Source organism: Sinocyclocheilus anshuiensis, unplaced genomic scaffold (assembly GCF_001515605.1).
Source record: "Sinocyclocheilus anshuiensis isolate Anshui unplaced genomic scaffold, SAMN03320099.WGS_v1.1 scaffold552, whole genome shotgun sequence".
Lineage (NCBI taxonomy): Eukaryota > Metazoa > Chordata > Actinopteri > Cypriniformes > Cyprinidae > Sinocyclocheilus > Sinocyclocheilus anshuiensis.
The window spans coordinates 219,897-242,212 of record NW_015554362.1 but is presented as its reverse complement, the minus strand read 5'-3'; the positions used below and the strand labels follow the sequence as shown (position 1 = coordinate 242,212).

The following is a 22,316-nucleotide window of genomic DNA, read 5'->3' as shown; positions in this document are numbered from 1 at the left end:
TCGGTCACATTTAAATTATGGCAATACACTGAAACTGACAAAAGCATCAGAAGACCTATGGTATATTTGTAGAGTACGGATGTTGGCCTGTTTTCTTCCAGCTGCTGTTTCATCAAATATGGCCAGCTGATATTTTAGTGTGCTTTCTTGCCCGAAATAGTTTGGAGGCAGAGTGAACATGTTTACCACTTATTGCTTTGATCTCTTTTTGCACACAAGAATGATTGTTGCTAAGTGAACACATTAAGAAATACAAAAGACCCTGTAACAAAACCCAAAAGTCTTACAGCCAGTACACAATCTAAAGTGAGGACCAAATCCAGGACTGCTTGTACACAGATAGCTTCACTGAGATTAGTTACTGTAATTCACAGCATACAACAGCAATTATGACATACGCATTTGTAATTCAATGAAGGGAACAACAGCTACACATTGGAGATGTGACCATATGAAGGGTTACAAACTGCAGGACTGTCTGGAAATGTTTTTCGATGGGCCATTTTGACAGTGACAAAGTGACAAAGAAGTTCTATATATAACAGATGGCTGGTTGTGCGTACAAACCAAATCTTTAATCGTTATCTTTTTCAAGCATTCTCTAAATTGTAACCAGCTTTCGGCTCGTTTTAAAGGGTTAGTTCACCCAAAAATGAAAATTCTGTCATTAATTACTCACCCTCATGTCGTTCTAAACTCGTGAGACCTCCGTTCATCTTCGGAACACAATTTAAGATATTTTCGATGAATTCTGAGACCTCTCTGACCCTCCCACAGACAGCAATGTAATTGCCACGATCAAGGTCCAGGAGCGTAGCAAGGAGATCGGTAAAATAATCCATGTGACATCAGGGGTTTAACCGTAATTTTACGAAGCTACGAGAATACTTTTTTTACGCAAAGAAAACTAAAATAACGACTTTATTTAACGACTTTATTCGTCTCCTCCGCGTCACTCTGATGCCATTTTTGAGAATATCCACTGAACATAAACATGCTATCCTGTGTCAGCTACGTCACACGGATATGTTTTCTACATTGTTTATGCTTTGATTTGAACGAAAACAACGTATCCGCGTGACGCAGCTGACACAGAATAGCATACGCTGTTTACGTGGATTTACGTGTCAGTGGATACTCTCCAAAATGGCACCAGGGTGACACGGAGGAGACGAATTGTTGAATAAAGTCATTATTTTTGTTTTCTTTGCGTACAAAAAGTATTCTCGCAGCTTCGTAAAATTACGGTTGGACCCCTGATGTCACATGGATAATTTTACCGATCTCCTTGCTACGTTTCTGGACCTTGATCGTGGTAATTACATTGCTGTCTATAGGAGGGTCAGAGAGGTCTCAGAATTCATCAAAAATATCTTAATTTGGGTTCCAAAGATGAACGGAGGACGTACGGGTTTAGAACGACATGAGGGTGAGTAATTAATGACAGAATATTAATTTTTGGGTGAACTAACCCTTTAAACGTTTGCAAGAGCATTAAGTGCGTCCCATCTGAGTAAAACACCTGATTGAGAGATATGTCTGTCTATAAGTCTCAAAATGGTTTGTTTTTCATATCCTTTTTCTGCTTGGATCGCCGCACCCTGCTAGAACGTCGATGTATTACAAATCACGTTTTTGTCTGTGCCGTGATGGGAGATCTGCCAGTACAAACCGAGGAAGTAGAAAATATTTGATAATTAAAGATGCGCACGGTCACACATGGCACACATAAAGATTGTCACTACAGCATCTGTGACACTACTGGTGACCGACGGTCACGGCAGGGATGGCAGCTTCTAGAACAGTTGAATTTTTAAACGACGTGACGCGTGGCCCATCGCAATGCCACTTCCTCCAATTGAAATGAGCAGTAAGGCTGTTATAAACATTTTGAGCGCTTGAAAGTTACTATATAGTTTGTGTTCGGTAACCACTTTGGTTAAAGTATATTTAAATCTAAAAATGGTAGGTTGTATTGTGTGTCTACTCTGAGAACATAATATGGCTGCTATCCTACAAAATGGCAGTAAAGAACATTGAATGACACCAAAAACGTGTAAGCGCTGGCTGTGTTTACAAGCAACAGGGCGGAAATATAGCTTCCAGCCAGAGGGGGTTTTGTCTTTTTTGCTTCAGTATCTGGTTATTGAACCAGTTTTCCATGATATTCCATGGAACTAGTATTAATTGTGCTTGGTAAAATGTAGCAGAATTGGACAAGTTGCTTTTGCTTCCCATCAAATGTTGCTTCATTTTTAAAATCCATTGGGTTTTGACTTTCGCTTCTTTTTGATGCTATATTCAGTTACTGCTACCAAGTCACCAAAGAATTGAACATCAGGTCAACAATGATACAGCAAAAAATTCACCCTGCATCTGTTTCTACAGATACTCAAAGTAAAAAATACTATAAAATCAAACTCTCATAAACAGTTATATAAATAAATACAAATATTCAGAGAACACTCAACATTTCACATGCAAGCACACATACTTCCATTCTTACACACACACCCACACACAGACGGATACCTCTGTTTCTTTACAAGAACACAAGAGAAAACGTGAAGGAGGGCATTTGTGTGTGCTGCAAATCAGTGTATTGACTTGTTCAGTCATTTTTTTATATATATATATTTGCTTTGATAAAAAAAAATGAAATCCACTAATGAACAGATAAACTGTATATACATACATCAAATGGAATCTAAGACATATGTTGATACTAGTTCAACATTTGAACATGTAAATATCTTTTCTTATATATATGTTGGTATATTTAATAATAGTTTGAGTGTTCAAACAGACAGACTTGAATTACAGCTAATTTTTATATATTTATATTCAATACATAATTGACAATCATCAAAATAAAACTATTGTTTTTGACAGTTTAATCAAATCACATTGTGCTTCATTTATTTATTTATTTTAGTTTTTCGTATGTGTTAAATGGATTTTTTGTATGAAAACCGAATGTAACGTTCGTCTCAATGTTTGCGCACATTCAAAAGCGACACAACTGAAGCTACTCTGTTGATCTCAATAGGAACACAAACTCTATATTGATAGCATAAAACAATAATGCAAAATATGAATAATGGCATACTAAATCATACAAATGATAACCCATCATGTCACTTAGCTCATATTTTACATCATGTCCAAAGAATCATAGGTAGAGTAGCACAATACAGAGCACTTTCATCGGTTATGTTCACTATCTTCAAGCATATTCTTATGAATCGTCACACTTAATTTCATGCACAACACCATCAATAATCAGACATTTTGAAAGAACAACCGAATTCTTCAGATGGAGTAAAACCAAAAATGAGCGAACCACTGTCTATAGTAATGTGATGTCAGTGTTAATGCATTAAAACATCTCAAAAGTGAGGAGTGCTTGAGCAGACGTTGCACACAATTACGGGATCACACATTTTTTAAGTTCTTGGGACACAACGGACTAGAGTAAAGCAACAACATTAACCATCACCAGCACCACTAGATCAACACTGTCCATTCAAATATATCTACCTACCGATTTCCCGGGTCCTCAGTGATGGTTTTCAAATCACGTGATGGCTTGGATGAAGATTAAAGGGAAAGTCAAAATGAACATTTCACAAATTAAATTTCACATTCATTCCATAACGCAAAGCTGGAATGTGTTTAACATGTCAGTTTTTCTACACACGCACACATGGTCTTCCTGTGAGATAGTGAAACTCTATGCATGTAGCATATCTATGTATGTAGATTTGAATGAAATCAAATTAAAACGAATTAATAATACAATTGCACATTTTGGAGGAATGAAGATATCTGTAAATGTGGGATTTGTTTCGGCTGCTTCCAGCATTGCTCACTCACGGACAGGGTCAAACTCAAACGCCGCCACCTGCATGCTGGAACGCTGCACTATTGAAGCACCTGACCACGAGTCTCAGGGAGCTTGAGGGCCAAGAAGCTTCCGACTGCCAAAGCCCCTGAGGCGAAGAGGATGGGCACCGCTTTAGTGATGCCCACGAACGACTGGAAGATGCTTATACCCAAAACTGCAGCTAACTTACAGAGGGCGTTCAGAAACCCGAAGGCTGTAGTTCTGTGGAAAAAGATTAAAAATGACATAAATTGGATCATAAATTCATCTTTCTATCTATCTATATATCTACACTACTGTACAAAAGTTTTAGGGGCGGTCACATTTTTGACGATTTTTGAATGAAGTCTCTTATTCTCACCAAGGCTCCATTTATTTGCTAAAAAAAAACAAAAACGAAAAAAGTAATATTGTGAAATATAATTAGAATTTAAAATAACTTTTTTTCCTATTTTAAATATATTTTAAAATGTAATTTATCTTAGACTAATTTTCAGCATCGTTACTCCAGTCTTCAGTGCCACATGATCCTTCAGAAATCTTTCTATATTTAAAAAATGTTTTGTCACTGATGGTTCCACAAAGAAGCTTTAACAACCATGGAACCTTTCCATTACACAAGTGCTTCTTTACAGTGGAAAAATGTTCTAAGAAAAATGAAATGGTTCTTCTCTAAAAGTCTGATCACAAAAAAACAACAACTTTTGGAACCATTATTTCTTAAGAGTGTAATATGCTGAAGAACCATTTCATACAATTATGAATGTTGAAAACAGCTGCTTAATATTTTTGTGGACGCGGATACATTTGTTCAGGATTCTTTGCTAAATAGAAAGTTATTTGAGATCTTTCATAACCCTGTAAATGTCTCTAAAACATTTCTGAAATAAAACGATTGTTCAGCGATTGAACTCTTAGGGGTGCTAAAGAGCACATATTGTTAAGCAGGCACTGTCAAAATATTTTCTTAGAAATAACACATAGCACTTTGTGGCAGAACCACTGAGACTTCATTCATTTTGACTGAGAATTTTTAGATAAGCCCTAAATTATTATGTATTTGATCTGCACTGCAGTGGCAATGCAGCACAGAATTACTGACATACATTTGATCTATTAATCTTTCAAGTCATTTCAGACAGTAAGAAAATATTTTAATTAAAGGAGAAGAGAATCTTGTTTTTATCTAATTCCTTGACAAATATATGTTGTAAAGTGTGGTGTAAGTGCCCAAATACGTATTGAGATAACTGTTTAATACACATGTACAGAGAGAAAAGGGGACAATTGTGATAGATGCACAATAATCACAGAAATATGAGCTTGACCCACCTCTTGTCCGAGGGGTACAGCTCCACCGTTAGCACATCCAGGGCATTCCATGACGCAATACTGATGCCCCCAAATAGACAGAGCAAGGCGATCATAGCGGATTCACTGTTTCCAAATGACAGGAAGAAGCAGCTGACACAGGAAATCACACTGGAACCCGCTGCACCAAATGACGAGAGTGAGAACAAATGTTTATTATTTTTTAAAAAGGCTTCATATTATTCTGCGCTCCAAAAATTGCACTGATGCAGCTTGTTTTTCTTACCCAGCATTCTTAGACGTCCGATCTTGTCCATGAGCAGAGCTGACACAATGTTCCCGGGCAGGACGGCAAGTGTGCCGAGGAAGCTGACAAAATAGATCATGTAGGCGTTGTTCTCATCGCTGAAATCCAGCATACAGCCCTCTTTGTTATGCAGAAAGGTGCTGTTGATGAGTTTGCTGTTGATCAGCCGGTACTTGAACAAGTCTAAAAACAGATGAGGGCTCTTGTTAACCAATGCAGCAGCTATTCCTCCATTACACCAGTTAAAGTAGGTAAGCGTTTCTAGGTCAGACTGCTGTAAGAATCAATAGGGTGACCATACGTCCTCTTTTTTCTAGACATGTCCTTGCCGGGACTTCTAAATTGCCGGGTTTTGGCTTTGCTTTCCTATTGACATGCTCTCTACAGTTCTTATACATTATATGTACACATATGTGCATTGCTTTGACCGTTCTCTGTAGATACCACCTTATTACATGCCACGATTGGTTGATTATGTACAATGCCTGCACACTATTGGTCAAACCACTGTTCAGTCATTACCTTCAGCAAGTATGAAAACAATAAGAAAACAAAGAAAAACCTGGACATTTTAGACAACTTAGAAATCACAGCCAAGTCTGGTCTGGGAAAAAGAGGACATATGGTCACCCTAGAATCAGTAGACAGATAACATCTTTATGCATGTGGTCTAATGCATTGAGCTACTTCATGACGCAGAGGACAGAAAGAAATTGCAACATTTACCTCTATACTAAAACCTTGTAAGCCGTCTACTGCCTTCCAACGGTCATTCACACAGTATATGGATATTATAGTCATTGCCATCTTGGATTAATTTATTCATTTAGCTCATTGCAGTGCACTCTGGGATTTGCCCTTACCTTTTGAAAAAACTATTTTTGCATGCCTATGATGCATGAACTTATAAAATACACCTTAAAGGAAAAGTCCACACAAGTCAATGGGACCTGAAACTGCTTGGTTACCAATATCTTCTTTTGTGTTTTACAGAAGAAAGAAATGTATACAGGTTTGGAATGACATGAGGATAAGTAAATTATGATCTAATGCAATGGAAGTTGCTTTGGATAAAAGCATCTGCAAATGCATTCATGTAAACATTACAATGCTGTCTAGGTAGGCAGCGTACTAGGTTTTGGAACAGAGCCTTTGTTTCTTAGTCTCATCATTCATTTGCAAGCTGCTCAGAGAAACAATCCTAAACGCCCAGTATGACTAAATCAGGAAAAGCAGATTGTCATTCCTTCACAGACAGGCAGAGGAAGAATCTGAGCTGGTGTTGCTAGGATACCTGAAACATTTTCAATGCATTCAATAGCTCTAGAAACTAGAGCCATTTTAACCGAAGAAAAACATGTCATATACGAGTGTCTTCTTATAAAGGTTCAAAGCTTTGAACGACTACAGATGAAATCCAATTATTGTATACGGCTGAATGTGTAAATCTCACTCGACATTCAACAGCAGCACTATATTTGTTTATAGCTAGGAGGGTGTAACCTGTGGTCTTCTCACCTGTGTTGTAGAAGAGGGTGGAGATGAAGGTGCAGTTTTTGAAGAAGGTGTTGCTTGACGTGATATCCTCAAAGTAGCATTCCTCAAACAGAGAGTCTTCAAATACCATAGACTTCATCTTCAGATTCAAGAACCTTTAATGACAAAGAGAAACAAATTCCCAAAGAAATTGCTTAGAAGTATTCAGATTTCCTTTAGCTTCTACAAAGTGGCCCAAATAAAAATAGACAATGTAAATCTAATTGTATAAAGGATAAAGCTGGTGAACACACATTTTGTTTGTCCTGTGGTAAACATGAAACATTATACATAAAACAGATCAAAAATAAATAATATTAAAGGTGGGGTAAGTGATTTCTGGTAGCCAATGTTGACATTTGAAATCACCAAAACAAACACGCCCCTACACCAAAAGGGTCTCGCCCCTATTTTGATAGCTCCGGCCCACACATACGTACGCAACCCAGGCAACGATTAGTTCTGTGAAACAAAGCAAAACCAATGTTACACCGTGTCTACACCGGACGCGAGTGGCGCGGCGTGACAAAATACTATGGAACTCATTATAATCAGTGATGCTGTCTTCACAAAAAATATATATACATATCTATGGTCTACACTGGATGCGGCGCGGCACGACACGACAAATCCCCGACAGAAAACTGCTGCTGCATTCTATTCATGACGTATTGACACAAATTTCAAATGATTTTCAACGGTTGCTTTGTCACGTCCAGTGTACTAGACAGACTTTAGCTGTTGCGACGCAGACGCGGTGTTGCTCACCTATCGAGAAGAAACCTCGGCATCCGATCGCAGGCCTACTGCTCCTTGAGTTCTCTCCAGCGCTGGAAAGCTGATCCGATATTTACACGGGTCCTACTTCTTGCCTTATTGCCTTAAGCCTTATTTTGTTCCGCAGTCGTTTTCCTCTTTTGTTTTTTATCCGCCATCTCTATCTGTCTGTCGCTCAGCTCGCTAATGTCCGTCATGTGCACTGAACTCTCTTTCCGCCACATCACGCCCCTTACTGCTGATTGGCTACAAGTTTGTTTTGCTACTTGGCCCGAATCAGTTTTCTAAAGCGTTTTTGAAAAATCGCTTACCCCACCTTTAAGCACCAAAACAATTAAACAAACTACAACAGAGAAATAAAGTAATATACAGTACAAAGCAAATAATAAACTTAACATCATCTCAACTCATCTGCCATCACGTGATTTTTAGCAACACACTCTGGGATTGTCTTTCTAAAAAGGATACACTGTATGATCAGGGCTGTTATTGCAACTACATTTAAAACTAATAAAAATAATTTTTGTTAACTGAAATAAAGCTGAAATATTAGATGAAAACCCTAAACTTAAAGGTTAAGTCTGAAGTACTAAAATGACTAAAACTAAAATCAAAATAAAGTTACAGTATACAGAAATATTTTAAACAAAAATGCAAAAAGTACACAAAATTTATAGAACTTAAATTAAAATGAAAACTCAATATATTATAGATGCTAATAGCAATCAATTTCCATTGTCCTAGTTGAATTCTGCCATAAACATAAGAAAAACAGAGGCATGCTGTTAGAGGCATTTAATCTGGAATATGCCTTTAAAAAGCAAGCAAAATGCCACAACACAATTCACCTTTTATACAAAGGTCAGGCCTATTTACTGAAATATGTTTGCCATACTGCCTATGAGCGGCGCTTACTTGTTGTTGAAGTACTCTCCATTCCGGTGGATCTGGTTCTCCAGGGTGAAGTTAAAGGTCACATGCTCCACTTTCTCTTTGATGAAGACCTTTGTGCGTGAGGAGTACTCTTGTTTCTGCAGGTATTTGATCATGTCAGGGAACCAAACAGTCAGCCCATAGTAGCTGGAGACAGAGAGCAACAAAACATGAAACAATGCAGAGGGACAAATCATTGGATGGATTGGAAAATGCATGTAGTTCAGTGTAGTTTACCTGAAGGACATGGAAAACCACACAGCCATCATCATGTAGGTGATCCTCCGGTACTCTGGATTAAACACTGTCAGGAAGTTGCCCCACACCTGGAAACCCAAGATAAACAATTGGAAGACAGGATTTTGAGTTCAAAGTACTGTACACACTTCATTGTTTACAATTTATGGAACCTGAGCTGCAAATATGTGTCTATCAGAATCACCATGGTTACAGTGTCACTAAGACATAAGCATGTTACCATATGACCAGCTGCATTTACATATCAATGCCTATTTAGTATAACTAATCGGTGAGGGCATTATTATTTATTTAATGCAAAAATGTTAGCTAATTATAACAACAGTCATTTAAAGTAAATACTATACATATACAAAAATACTATTTAAAAAAAAAATGTTTTTGAAAGAAGTCGCTTAAGCTCATCGAGGCTGCATTTATTCAAAAATACAGTATGCCTGTCACTTGATCCTTCAGAAATCATTCTAATATGCTGATTTGGTTCTCAATAAATATTTCTTTTTAATTAAATGTTGAAAACAGTTGTGCTGCTTAGTGTTATTTTATTATTATTTATGTACTATGATAGTTTTTATTAATGTTTTGAATTAGCTTTTATTTTTATTTTCAGTTTTTACTTTTAATTTGAATTAGTATTTTTTAGTAATTTTGTTATGTGCTTTTGTCTTTGTTCTTTTTAAATATTATAATTTGGATTAAATTTTTTTTTTATTTCGGTTTTAGTTTGGGAAATATTCCAGAAATTTTGGAAACTTTTCAGGATTTTTTGGAATATTCCAGGGATTTTTGGAAAGAAAGTTTCCTCCCCTTTGCAACCCTAGTTTTAACTTTTATTTACTGTATTTCCAGTTAGTAATTTTAGTTTCAAAGAAAACTTCTTTTAGTTAGTTGCCAAGGCAACATTTCTAATTTCTGTTTAGCTTTTCATGTAATATTTTATTTATTTATTTATTATTTTGTTTTTTAGTTAACAAATTTGGTTTTAATAGTTTTAAACCTGGTGTTGCTTAATATTTTTGTGGAAACCATGGCACATTTTTTTTTCAGGATTCTTTGATGAATAGAATTTTCAAAAGAACAGCATTTAAATATAAATCTTTTGTAACATTATACATGTCTTTTCTGTCACTTATGATCAATTATTGCATGTTTGCTGAATAAAAGTGTTAATTAAAAAATAAATAAAAATCTTACTGCCACCAAACTTTTGAATGGGAAGTGTACAATCAAATGATGACTTTTTGGTGCAAGAAACCTTGACTGATATAAAATAAAATGTGTAAAAGTATAGAATATGTCCTCTGTAGATCATTTGAAATTAAAAGTTCATATGGTAGTGTTTATGGTACTCTACCTGATGGAAGAGGTTGGTCAGCTTGATCCTCCAGCGCTGATGCCAGGCTGTGGCGTCTCCACCCATGTCAACCAACTCATCCATCTGTTTCACCGTCTTAATAGTGGTGACCTGGGGATTTCACAGCATGCTTCAAAACGTGCCTTAATACTTTAGTGATATTCTCAGTTTTGTGTGGTTAATTGGTGGGAATCTGCTCATGAATAGCCTATATTAACTACTTGACAATGAGAGGTGAGCCGTGTCTAGTTAAGCGGCAAGATTAAGATTTACAATGCTAATCGCTGCAGGGCCCATAACAGTAAAATGTCCTTTACGGTACCAAAATAATTTACATCTAAATAATAACTTTATTCACCTTCATTAAATGTGCATGAAAGCCAATTTGACTCCAGTTCGGCCAGATAAATGGGAACCCATTAGCGTGGCTGCATAATTCATTTCTAATTCATACTGAGAAATTAAAATTCCGCCGATTTCCACAGATCACTTCCGTCCTAATGTTATTGTTCTTTCTGATAGTGAATCAAGCGCTACTCACAGAGAAAACCCTCTCCGGGTAGCCCTTGGCCCTCATGTTGGTGTCATGGACCTGTTTCAGAATCATCCATGCTTCATCATGTTTTCCGTTCTGTTAAAACACACACACTGCAGCAAAGTCATCTTCATACAAACGTATTCTGCACATTTTTCCTACAGCATGAACCAAAAACACAGATCCAAGCCGGGATGTGGGACGTCACTAACCTCCAGGAAGAAGCGTGGGCTCTCTGGCATGGTGGTCAGCGCAGCGATAGCGGCGACGGCCGGGAACGCACACACCAGTACAAACACTCGCCAGCTGTGGAACTGGTAGGCTGAGCCCATCTGGAAACTCCAGCCTGGTTAAAAGGAAAGGGCATATATTACTCAACTAGTTAGTTGAGTAATATATGGCTCAGGCTCAGAAATTAACTTTTGCCCACTGGAATTAACTTCCAGGGTCATTTTTTACCTTTGTAATGGTAACTTTTACCTATTAAATATATCTGTGTTGTCTTTATGTGTCAAATTTCTATATTTATTCAATTAATCCAATCAATCAATTAGAATACTATAGGTTGTTACCAACAAAATGATCGTTATAATTATTATTATAAAATTATAATTATTAACATCAAGAAAAGTCAAAGGTGGCACAGAAGCTGCATCTGACGTGGCATTTACAGCATGTTTAATGATGGTTTATTCTGTTTAAAGCTGTAATTATTGCATGATGTTATTAGATTGGTGAAATTTCAAACAGCTGACATAAAGTATACAAATTATACCAATAAAAAACAGGAACTAAATGAAATGCCCTTTCATGCATTTTCACTTTTTTTTTTTTGTACACTTCATGACAGTCGTAATCGATTTCGTTTAATTGAGCAGAGGCAGTTTTTGCCCCAGTACAGTATCAGGGCTCCAGACAAAAAATCAGTTAAGAAGCCATTGGCTCCTATAAGAAACAAAATTAGCTGCCAAATAATTTTTTTAAGCGCCACAGAATAAATGGGTTTTATTTATTTATAAATTTTTTAACAATTTAACATTTCAGTCATCTTTTCTTGTCTTTATCAGCATTTTAATTCATATTGTAGATGGGAACTAAGGTTCACTTAAAGTGGGAACTAAATGTCTTTTCCAAACTGAGAACTATATACAGTCACAAAGAATTGTTTATTACACAGAATCTGTGCCAATATCAGGTCCATAACTATGTCAGCATCACTTGGTCATTGAGTGTAGTTTGGGCTCCTCCTCAATGCATCCTATAAATGTTGTCATATGTCTTGCACACATCCAGTCTGTTCATTAGTAACATGCAATTTTATAGAAGGTGTTGAATTTTATCTTTAGCTCCTTGCATTCTTTGTTATCATGTAGACAACAGGTTAAGTAAAACTATGAATATGCAATATAGCGCATAAATGCTCCTATTTATAGTTATTGTTTCTAGCTGACTGATGAGCTTATGGACGCCGAATGGTTATTCTGAGGTAAATGATTGTTACATGGCATTGTTTACAAGCTTTACTCGTTTTTCCGCAGTTTGAAACACTGAATGAGCGATTACATGAGACATTTCAGTAAGATGTACTGTAGGTTATCTTATAATACACCTTTTGATGTCCATTCATGTTTATTTCATACTATAGTAGTAAAGAGAAAGATATGACGGATTCACGTGCCGCTTGAACTGAGGCGAATCGCTCATGCGTTTAATTCAAGAGTGCTAAAACTGTATTTATTGTTTGAATTTCATTACGAATTTGGCAGAATTTTAAAGCTGATAATTTGTTTAATTAAAAGGTAACAGAGCACAAAGCTTATTGCGATTACTGGATGGCAAAGCGCGCTACAAATAATATGAAGTTCACAGCATTAACAAAACACAGCATGTAGACTAGAGATCTTGATAACAAGCAGCCATATTATTATCGATTATAAACGAGAATTGTTACCGATATTGTTAATGTCCACACAGCTGACAGTTTTACCTGTTGTAGTTTGTTCAAGTTGTACTCGAAATAGACTGATTGTCTGCACTTTTACTTCGCAGTCGCACGTCTCTCCGTCATTTTCGCCCTCTCTGATGCCTGCTTTTAGCAAGTGTGCCGTCAACGCTGGTGTTCGGCAGAGATGAGGACTGTTTTTCCTCTAAAACTTTGATGCGCCTCGTCTCAGTTTATTACATCAACATAAAAGATGTGATCGCAAAACTATCAGGAATTACATGCACATTTTTAAATCATAACATGTCAATTTATACAGATGCCAATGGCAAAAATATCACTCGCAAACTAATATTTTTGGTCGCAAATGTGACCGTTTTAGGCGCAGTCTGGAGCCCTGAGTATCTTGAATTTAGGGGGCATTTTTATTGATTTTGGTGGCATTTTTGCCCCAAGCCCCTATTAATTTCTGACCCTGCGCTGAATGCACATTTACAAAGTCATAAAATATCCAAAATAATTCAAGATATCAAATTGTTTCCATTTTTGACTGTAAACGTTTTAAAAAGCTAATGCTAAAAATACCACTTAATTTACAACTAATAAATTGTGTAGACTACAGTCTTTCTAATTACGACACTCAAGTGACTGACATTTCTGATATTCATGGCAACTAGGCTTTTAAAATCATGTCATACTTTTGAAGATAAGCTGATGAGATTTAGAACCACTTCATATTGTCCCTAAACCCTTAATTGGTGGAATTACTTTCTGTGACATCTCCATCTTAAGTTACCGGTTCAGTCCCCTGTGGAGTTAGTTACCTGAGGTTAAATGCCCTGCTCAAGGGCACGGTGGTGATAGTTCAATTAATGTATCTAAAACCTTCCAGCTAAAAGCCGAGGTCAATTAACCATTAAGCTACAGCACTCAACCTAAACAATGTGAGCGGGATGGTTACCATAGTGGGGAATGATGGCCCAGGCCATGGCAGCAGCGTAGATGCCTCCAATCATCCAGAACATGCAGAGCCAGCTCAAGTGCTCACCACGCTTCTCTTGAGCCAGAAACTCAGAGTAATACGAGAACACAATGGGAATAGAGCCACCGATTCTACAGCATGAAACAGAGAGGGACTCCAGTATTAGGATATTGTGCATCATTTTTAAAAATGTAAAATATCTGATTTAATATTAAACATAATAGTTTAATATTTCGTGTGCCATTACAATTTTCAGAGCTAGTAAAAATTTCAGGAAGTAGAATTAAAACAGAACGAAATAAAAAATAAGGTAACTGCTGTTTTTACATTATATATTACCAGTAAACATGGTCATACACATAGTATATATGGGGTATTTCCAGAATCATTAGATGATATGTATATTATTAATTGGTGTTTAAAAAGCCACCTACAGAAATGTGCATTTAATTGATTAAATATAATATTTTAATAAATTATATACATTCAGAAAATAAGTTCTTCCACCATATTTCAAAATTTTTTATAATATACTCTGAAAAAAATTGGTGTAGAATTTAATTAGGATTTGCTAGTTATGAAACTATTTTCACTGCTATTTTTAGTAAATTAAAAAAAAAAAAACATGACAAAGAAACGGCAAGTAAAACATTGAATTAAACATGAAATTTTGAAGTAGAAAGACTGATAAAGTTTTTTCTTGCAAAACATACTCCATTATTTTCTTTATTTATTTACAACTTCGAAATATATATTTTTAGAATGTATCATAGTTGTTATTGCTAACAAAATCTAAAACTATTTAAAAATCGTTTTTTGTTAACTGAAATAAAGTTGAAATAAAATAAAAAAGAAATAATAGATGAAAATATTTAAAAGAAAAATAGAAATGTTGTGACTTGACAGCTAATGGAAGTAAAAAAATTTTTTAAATAATAATAATAATAATAATAAATGTTGGTAGACTGTAGGTAGTGTGAAAAGTGCATTTACCCCACACCGGAGAGCAGACGACAGAACAGAAAAGAGCTGTATCCTTGGACAAAGGAGGAGAAGAAAGCAAAGACACTGTTGATGGAGAGAGAGATAAGAAGGGTCTGTCTGCGGCCGATTCTGTCAGCCAGACCTCCCCACACAAAGGCACCCACCATCATACCCAGATACACAATTAGACCTGCGAGAGAAAGACACAGAGAGACAGGCCGATCAATAACCGTACCAGCGTCCTGTCCCAATCAGGATAACTCACTGTGATACTCCATACAGACAGTAAATCAAAGTGACCGATATGTTGGATAAAATGACATTTCTGGAACTGGAGCCAAAATACGATTAAAATGCCAAAGTTGTGCTTCTTTTATAGAATGGAACAGTTTCATTGTTTTGTGCCTGAGAGCTAAAATTAATTTGTCTTTTGTTCGTGTGCGAGGATTTCTTTGGTTAGTGAATTCACACTGACGACTCTTTCACAGCTCCAGCTGGTCATGTGACTGCGGGTGTGAACACAGACAGACGTCACCCGGCAGCACCACAGCAGACCGCTGGCACCGCTGGCATGGATGTGATGCCTGTCACGACAATCAGAAAGCAGTGAATCATCCATGGATGCAATATGAATGACCCAAGGAAAATGATATTCCTCAGATATTGCTCTTTCACATCTGATTAACATCATTTCACACCTTGGGTCTTGTTGGTGAAGCTAGTTGAGCGCACCAGCATCCAAAACACAATGGCTCTGTTCCAAAACCTAATGAGCTGTCTTACTATCTGCAGCCTATATAGGCAACATCCTAACTGAAATGGAAACCTCTATATTGACAATAACGTAAATATTCTGCTCCTTATGTGATTTGCATGGGAGTCTCAAATCACTCTATAATATTTTCAGAAATATATTTTAAATATATTTTAAAATATACAAAAAGAATTAACAGAAATATATCACTAATATAGATGTTATGTATGTATTATATTATATATTATGTCTATATTAGTCATACATTTAGAATTTATTCAGAAATATATATATATAAATATATACAGGTAATTTATATTAGTGATATATTTTTTATCCATTTTGCCCTATAAATAGTCCAAAATATATTAAAAAAAAAATACATTTTGCATTCACAGAAAATGTATTTTCTTGCATTTGTGGCATTTGAAGGAATAGACAAAATATATACTTAAATTTAAAAAGTATATTTTCTCGTGTACATATATTCTACATGTATTTTGGCCAGAAATATCATGGCACTGAAAGTAAATTGCATCATTAAATTATATATATATATATATATTTTTTTTTTAGTGAGAGAGAGAGAGAGAGAGAGAGATGCAGTGCCTTGCGAATGTATTCATACCCCTTCATTTTTTTCACATTTTGTTTTGTTGCTGCCTTATATTAAATTGCTTTAAATTAGTTTTTTTCCACAACAATCTACACTCCATACACCATAATTGTCAAGCAAAAAAACAGGTTTTTAACATCTTTGCAAATGTATTAAAAATAAAAAAATAAAATGATTCCATTGCATAAGTATTCTGGTATAAGTATCCCTCTATATATTTGGGACGGTTGAAATTTAGCTCAGGAGCATTCATTTTGCTTGTAGATATTACTACACTTCAAGTGAAGTTAACCTGTGGCAAATTCAATTGAATGGGTATGATTTGGAAAGGCACACACGTCTTAATAAAAGGTCTAACAGCTGATAATGCATATCAGAGCAAACAGCATCTTGGGGGATTTTATACATCACGTTTAAAATTCAGCCCCTGGAACTCACAAAAACTCCACTGAAAATATCCAAATTTGGATATTTTGCCCACATCAGGAACTTCAAGGCAGGTTAATTGATTGCACACTGATGCTTGTGTGCAGATAAAACAAGAGTGAATGTGTAAAGAAAAAGAGTGAAGCAAAGAGAACAAAGTATATAGGCTATTAATAATGATCATGAGTTCAGTATGTAAAGGATTTAAATTTAATGTATGAAAAAAAGTTTTTTAAAAGATTGGTAAGTCAATATGTGTTTTAAGGCAAAAACATTTTGTGATAGTGTTATTCATATTTATATTTCATATTTTACATATGAAATTTATATTTAATATTTTTAATATTTCATATTTATTCGTATAAATAAAATAAGTAACTTTATAGATATAAAATACAGATTAAATAGTGAAATATTCACATACTACATATAAAGTAGTCTAACTAAAATCTTCCTAATAAAATGTAAAACACAGGCTTCATAAAATCTAACTGTTTATTTTAAATCCCTGCAGATGTCAACTGGAAAATTGGTATTTTTTAGTCCTGTTGAGTGGGTTTTAAAGTTGGTTTTGGGCTGTCAATTATTCTTGGACCTGGCAAACATGCTGCCAATAAACAAAATATTTCCTAGAGTCCATTAAATTGTATACTATATATTAAAAATTAAACATTGATATATATTATATTTAATAATCACACAAAAAAAGAAATTACATAAAAATATATCTTAATAATAACTTTTAAATGTAAAAAAAAAAAAAAAAAAATTCTTGCATTTATTTTTTTACATGTATTTTGGCAAGAAATATGGCATTAACATAAATCACCTCTTTAAATGTTATGATTAGTATATATATAAACTGTACACACATATTGGGTAAAACAGATTATTTTTAATTTTTAACTATATTGGACTACATTTAGTAATACCTTTCAGTACTGAATGAATTGCATTTATAAACAGTTCTCTTCATTTCACCATCAGAACCAACAGCTATACTCTGATGAGCATCTGTGCTGGTGTCTGGTGTTTCTGCAAGATCTGCAGGTGTTTAAGATGGTGCTGCAAATGTTGAAGTAGCATTAAAGCTGACTTTGTGAGGCAGCTGTCAGCACTACTTTTCTCTCACATTGGCCTCATAATGGGCCACTATGGCGGACAGCCGTGATGATGAGCCTTGATAGGCATCACTGCAATGCAGCACAGGGGTCTGTTATCTCAACCCCTCCTCTCCAGGGCCCATCGGCTTACACTGCACAAACCCTGCACAGGACATACCCGCGGCTCTCAGCACCTCTGACTGAAGAGCTGTGTCCATTGGGCAATGCATTAGCGGAGAGGAGTAACACTAAAATGGGACATTGGGATTTAAATATGACAAGACCGCTCTGTGCTCTCTTATTAGCAGCAGAAAGTTGTGTTTGCAATCTGGGTTGAATTTGATGGGATAAAATAATGGGTAATGCAAAACAACACAAAGACAATGGTGAATCTGTCAAAGCATTTACTGGCAAAAACTGTTTACACTGCAAAAAAATTGGTAACACTTTACTTGAAGTATTTATATATAATGCATTATGAAGTGTTTTTAAAGGATTAAATATGCACTGTAATGCCTCTTATAATGTATCGTATATGATCTTATGAATAATTGTAACCACATTTATGATACATTTATAATATGAATCTATTTATTGTTAGAAAGTATTATGCATTACCCTGCATTGCACAACACCTGCAATTTTAGGTTTTTAATTACAGTTATATATGAAAAGATATAATGTATTTAACATACATTATGAATACATGCATTATACATTTTAGCATTTATGAATATATATATATATATATATATATATATATATATATTTAAATAAACAATAAAATGATATTTTCCTAGAAAACAAGACAAAAAAAATATATATATATTTTTGCATATTTTTGTTGTATTAAATGCTGTTTTAATTGTTAAAGAACAACTTCACATTATACAATTTTTTTTTTATTGTTTTGTTTAGTGTATACTATAGACAAGGTGATTCATATTCTCAATAATATTCCATAAACAATGTGTACAGCGCTTGCATTCTGTGGAACTCTACAGCACTTTATTCTGAATTCTGCACTCATGCAGGCCTGTTTATGACCTTCATAGGCAGTGCTGCAGAGAACATTTGCTAGGGAGACCTGAACAATAGAGATGACAACACATGTGCTGTGTGATTTTACACAACTCGCTCACCTGACAGCATTAATAAACACGGCCACACTCGCGGTTAACCACGTGTCTTGAATTTAAAGGGAAGGTCTGTGTTTCACGCTACTGCTGCAACACTGATGCTACACGACCCAGCCAATTAGGGCTAGGTGATGGTCGAGTGGGCGGGGCCACCTGCATTATGTCACAGGGGTCTCAGAGAAGGAGGAGAGGGGATGGGCGGGGCAAGTGCCTAGAGACTGTTGACCTCCGCCTCCTCTTCCTCCTCCTCAGAGAGAGAGAGAGCAGAGGGGGAAGGGCGGGAGAGGAGGCTATGATTCTCCTGCACAGTGACAGGAAAGCACACAGGCTACAGTGTTGAGGAAGTGAGGGAAAAAAAGAGAGAGAAAGCGGGGGAGGGGCCGGGAGACTATTTATAGAGCCATTTTTCCTTTCTGCGAGTGTGTCTATGCATCACAGATGAGAGGAGCGCGATGGACTGTGGCAGGTTTGTATATTCTGTTCTTCAGTTACACCCGAACTAATGTGCCATTTAACACCCAGTCTTCTGGTGAGAAATCGGCTAAATGTGTGCTGTCAAAGGTACAGCGGCATCACCTTTAGTGCATCTGCTGCCATCTATCTATCTATCTATCTATAGCATCAATCCATCCAACAAATTCAATAAAAATCCATCAAACCATAAAATCTCCCTAACAGCTGATTTGTCATAACATTTAATGCCGCGATTTACTTTCAGTAGTATTTAAATTTATAATAGTATTTTATCCATCGTATTATACTATAGTATACTTTTTATACTACACAAACAAATAATGCAGTTTCTTCTCGTTTAGGCCTCATTCATTGCGTTTAAAGCCATAGAGAAACATGCAGGTTGACTGCTGGGTGCAGTCAGTAGAAACAAACCCCCGGCGGGCTATTTCATCCCACACATCCACGCTGTTGGATTTGATTGGAGAGTGTCATGTGACAGAGGCTGAAGCATTTCTGCAGCGGAACTGCAGCTGCGTGTGCATGGAAACATTTCAGCACTAGGACCCAGCAGAGATGCAGACAGCACTTCTGCATGAGTCAGGGCTGTTTTGTAACAGGGGAGAGACCAAGAGCCCTGCTCCCCAATGACACTCACATACACACGCTCAGCTGAGACCCACGCAGAGTGTATCAACGAACAAGCACTGACATGAGCACACAACAAGCTCACATTTATAACCCAAGGTGTGAACCTTACAACCAAGAAAACACATCAATAATGTCCCAATAATCACATAAAAGATCATTTATCAAATAGACAACATTAAGAAACATAATGAATATGGTCTAAGAGCAGCAACACTTATGTGTGTGCATGCATGAGCACAGCAGTTAAAACTACCAAAATGTTCGTGGACATTATATAATGATAATACCTTGTTTTTTGGATATGTAACATGATATTCAAGGACTCCATCCATACAAAAGGACTACCAGAATATTGACCACAAGGAGTCAGAACAAGCTATGAAAGCACACTGTGCTGTTCAGCATGTCTATTGTCAGTTAATTATAGCTCAAACTGCGTCAATGCTGCGTCGGGTTTGACCAGGATGGAGAATTGTGTGTCCTTGCTGGACGGACTGACAGATGGTGAAATGGGCACAAGATGACAGTGGAAACTGGCCTTAAGATATATTTTGTTTATATGTTACAGAAAGCTATTTTCCCATGACCACTGGACAGAGATCTTATACATTTCTATACCTAATCTGGTTTGCTGGTCTTAGTTAGTCTTCCAGCTTGGTCAGGCTGGTTTTACATGAGTTTTAGGCACTTTTTAGACCAGATAAGACCAGCAAACCAGCTTAGGCTGGTTTAAGATGTTGCAAAGGATCTAAACCGTATTGGTTTTTCAAAAATGAAAAATTACATGTACATGTACTTGTTCCAGTCTGACAGAAATTTCTATCTTCTGTGCAACACAAAAGAAGATCTTTAGGCAGAATATCTGAGGTTCTGCTTTCCATAATGCATTTCCAAAAATGCAGATGGCGATTTATATTGCTAAGCTCAAATAAAGGGCCATGAAATATCATGAACAAGTAAAATATCATCAGCCAATTTCGTTGTAAGGAAAAGTGTAACTTAAGATTTCATTTTGTTTCATAGAAAAAGACAATCATACAGGGTTTGAGTTTGAAAATTGTAAATTTTTGTGTAAACCAATCCTTTTTTAACATGAAAATAAATCCAGTTTCATTACATTTATTTGCAATACATTTAGGTTTTCAATCCTAAACATTTTCCAAAAAAAAAAATCAGCAGAAAGTTTCTCTTTCACTCTCTATATATCTGTCTATATATATATATTATTCAACATTTTTAAATCAATAGTTTTATAAATATTCCTTTATTTTTATTTCGGTTATATCATTCACAATTCTTCTTGGGATTGCAGTACTTTACATTCATGAATTTAGCAGACTTACAAAAGAGGAACACAAGCAATTTATCAAAGAGCCAACAATAATCATAATATAGTGATCTTTCCCTGATCACAGTACACAGACAGCTTTGTCTTTTTATCTAATTTTCAAATACTTTTTTTACTTAAAACAAATGTTGTAGTGTTTTGATTCACATTGTAACTGGTTGGTTTGGTTCATGGCTTTTAACTCTTTAACAAAGATTTTTTTTTAAATCTTTGGAAAAAATGAATGAGAAGAACACTTCCGGATATAATTCCGGTGAAAAGTGGATGGGCAGATTGGGCACTAAAGCACTTTATAACAGAAACCACAGATAAAAGCTAATGAGCTGTTCTCGACTTACCCAGCATCCCTTTGTTGGGCTCAGACAAACACATGTCTTTCTCAGCACTGGGCAGTACGAAGCCCACCACGAAGATCTCCACGCCATCAGCCATGAGGGCCAGACCCAGCACAAAGTACAGGGTCCACTGGAAGCGGCCGTGGCCACACTCCTGGAGGATGGTCTCATACTGCTGGGCTAGCTCCTCCTGGTCCTTCCTCCTTTCCCCCTCGTACTGTGCCATGTCCCGGAACTGAGACTGTCCCACTTCGCCCACCTGTCTGTCGGCCTTCTCGACAGAGTCATTCCTGGGGATGCCCTGGTATTCGCCCTCGTAGATCTCATCATCCTCATCGTGGCCTTCTGTGGAGTCACTGTGAGCTCAACCATCATTTTTCATATTGACTTGCAAAACACATGATTTGTATGGCTTTCTGCTCTGTGCACAGTTTATCTGCTCATATCAATGCATTTTCCCCACAATATTAAATACATGATATACAAGCTAGGAAAATGGTCTACCAGGTCAAAAACCAGGCATCTGCCAATCAACCATCTAACGTATACAGCGTTAAATAACGATTCCCGTTCCTAATGACGCCGCTCTTCTTTTTTGTAAACTACATGTAAACACGTCACATTCTTGTTCACATTCTCATCTAATTTGCCTGTTCTTTTCTCTCTCTCTTGTTGTGTATTCCTCT

At 36.2% G+C, this 22,316-nt stretch overlaps 1 protein-coding gene across 1 annotated transcript; it reads right to left on the bottom strand.

Moving 5' to 3' along the window:
- Positions 1–2,053: 2,053 nt before the first annotated feature.
- On the bottom strand, positions 2,054–22,012 carry LOC107671386 (synaptic vesicle glycoprotein 2A-like). Its single transcript, XM_016464301.1, is given in 12 exon segments — positions 2,054–4,108; positions 5,219–5,378; positions 5,484–5,687; positions 7,023–7,156; positions 8,733–8,897; positions 8,988–9,076; positions 10,363–10,473; positions 10,904–10,993; positions 11,110–11,243; positions 13,801–13,952; positions 14,815–14,995; positions 21,634–22,012. Coding segments are annotated over 12 exon segments (1,983 nt in total). The 3' UTR covers positions 2,054–3,924.
- Between the last annotated feature and the right edge of the window lie 304 nt (positions 22,013–22,316).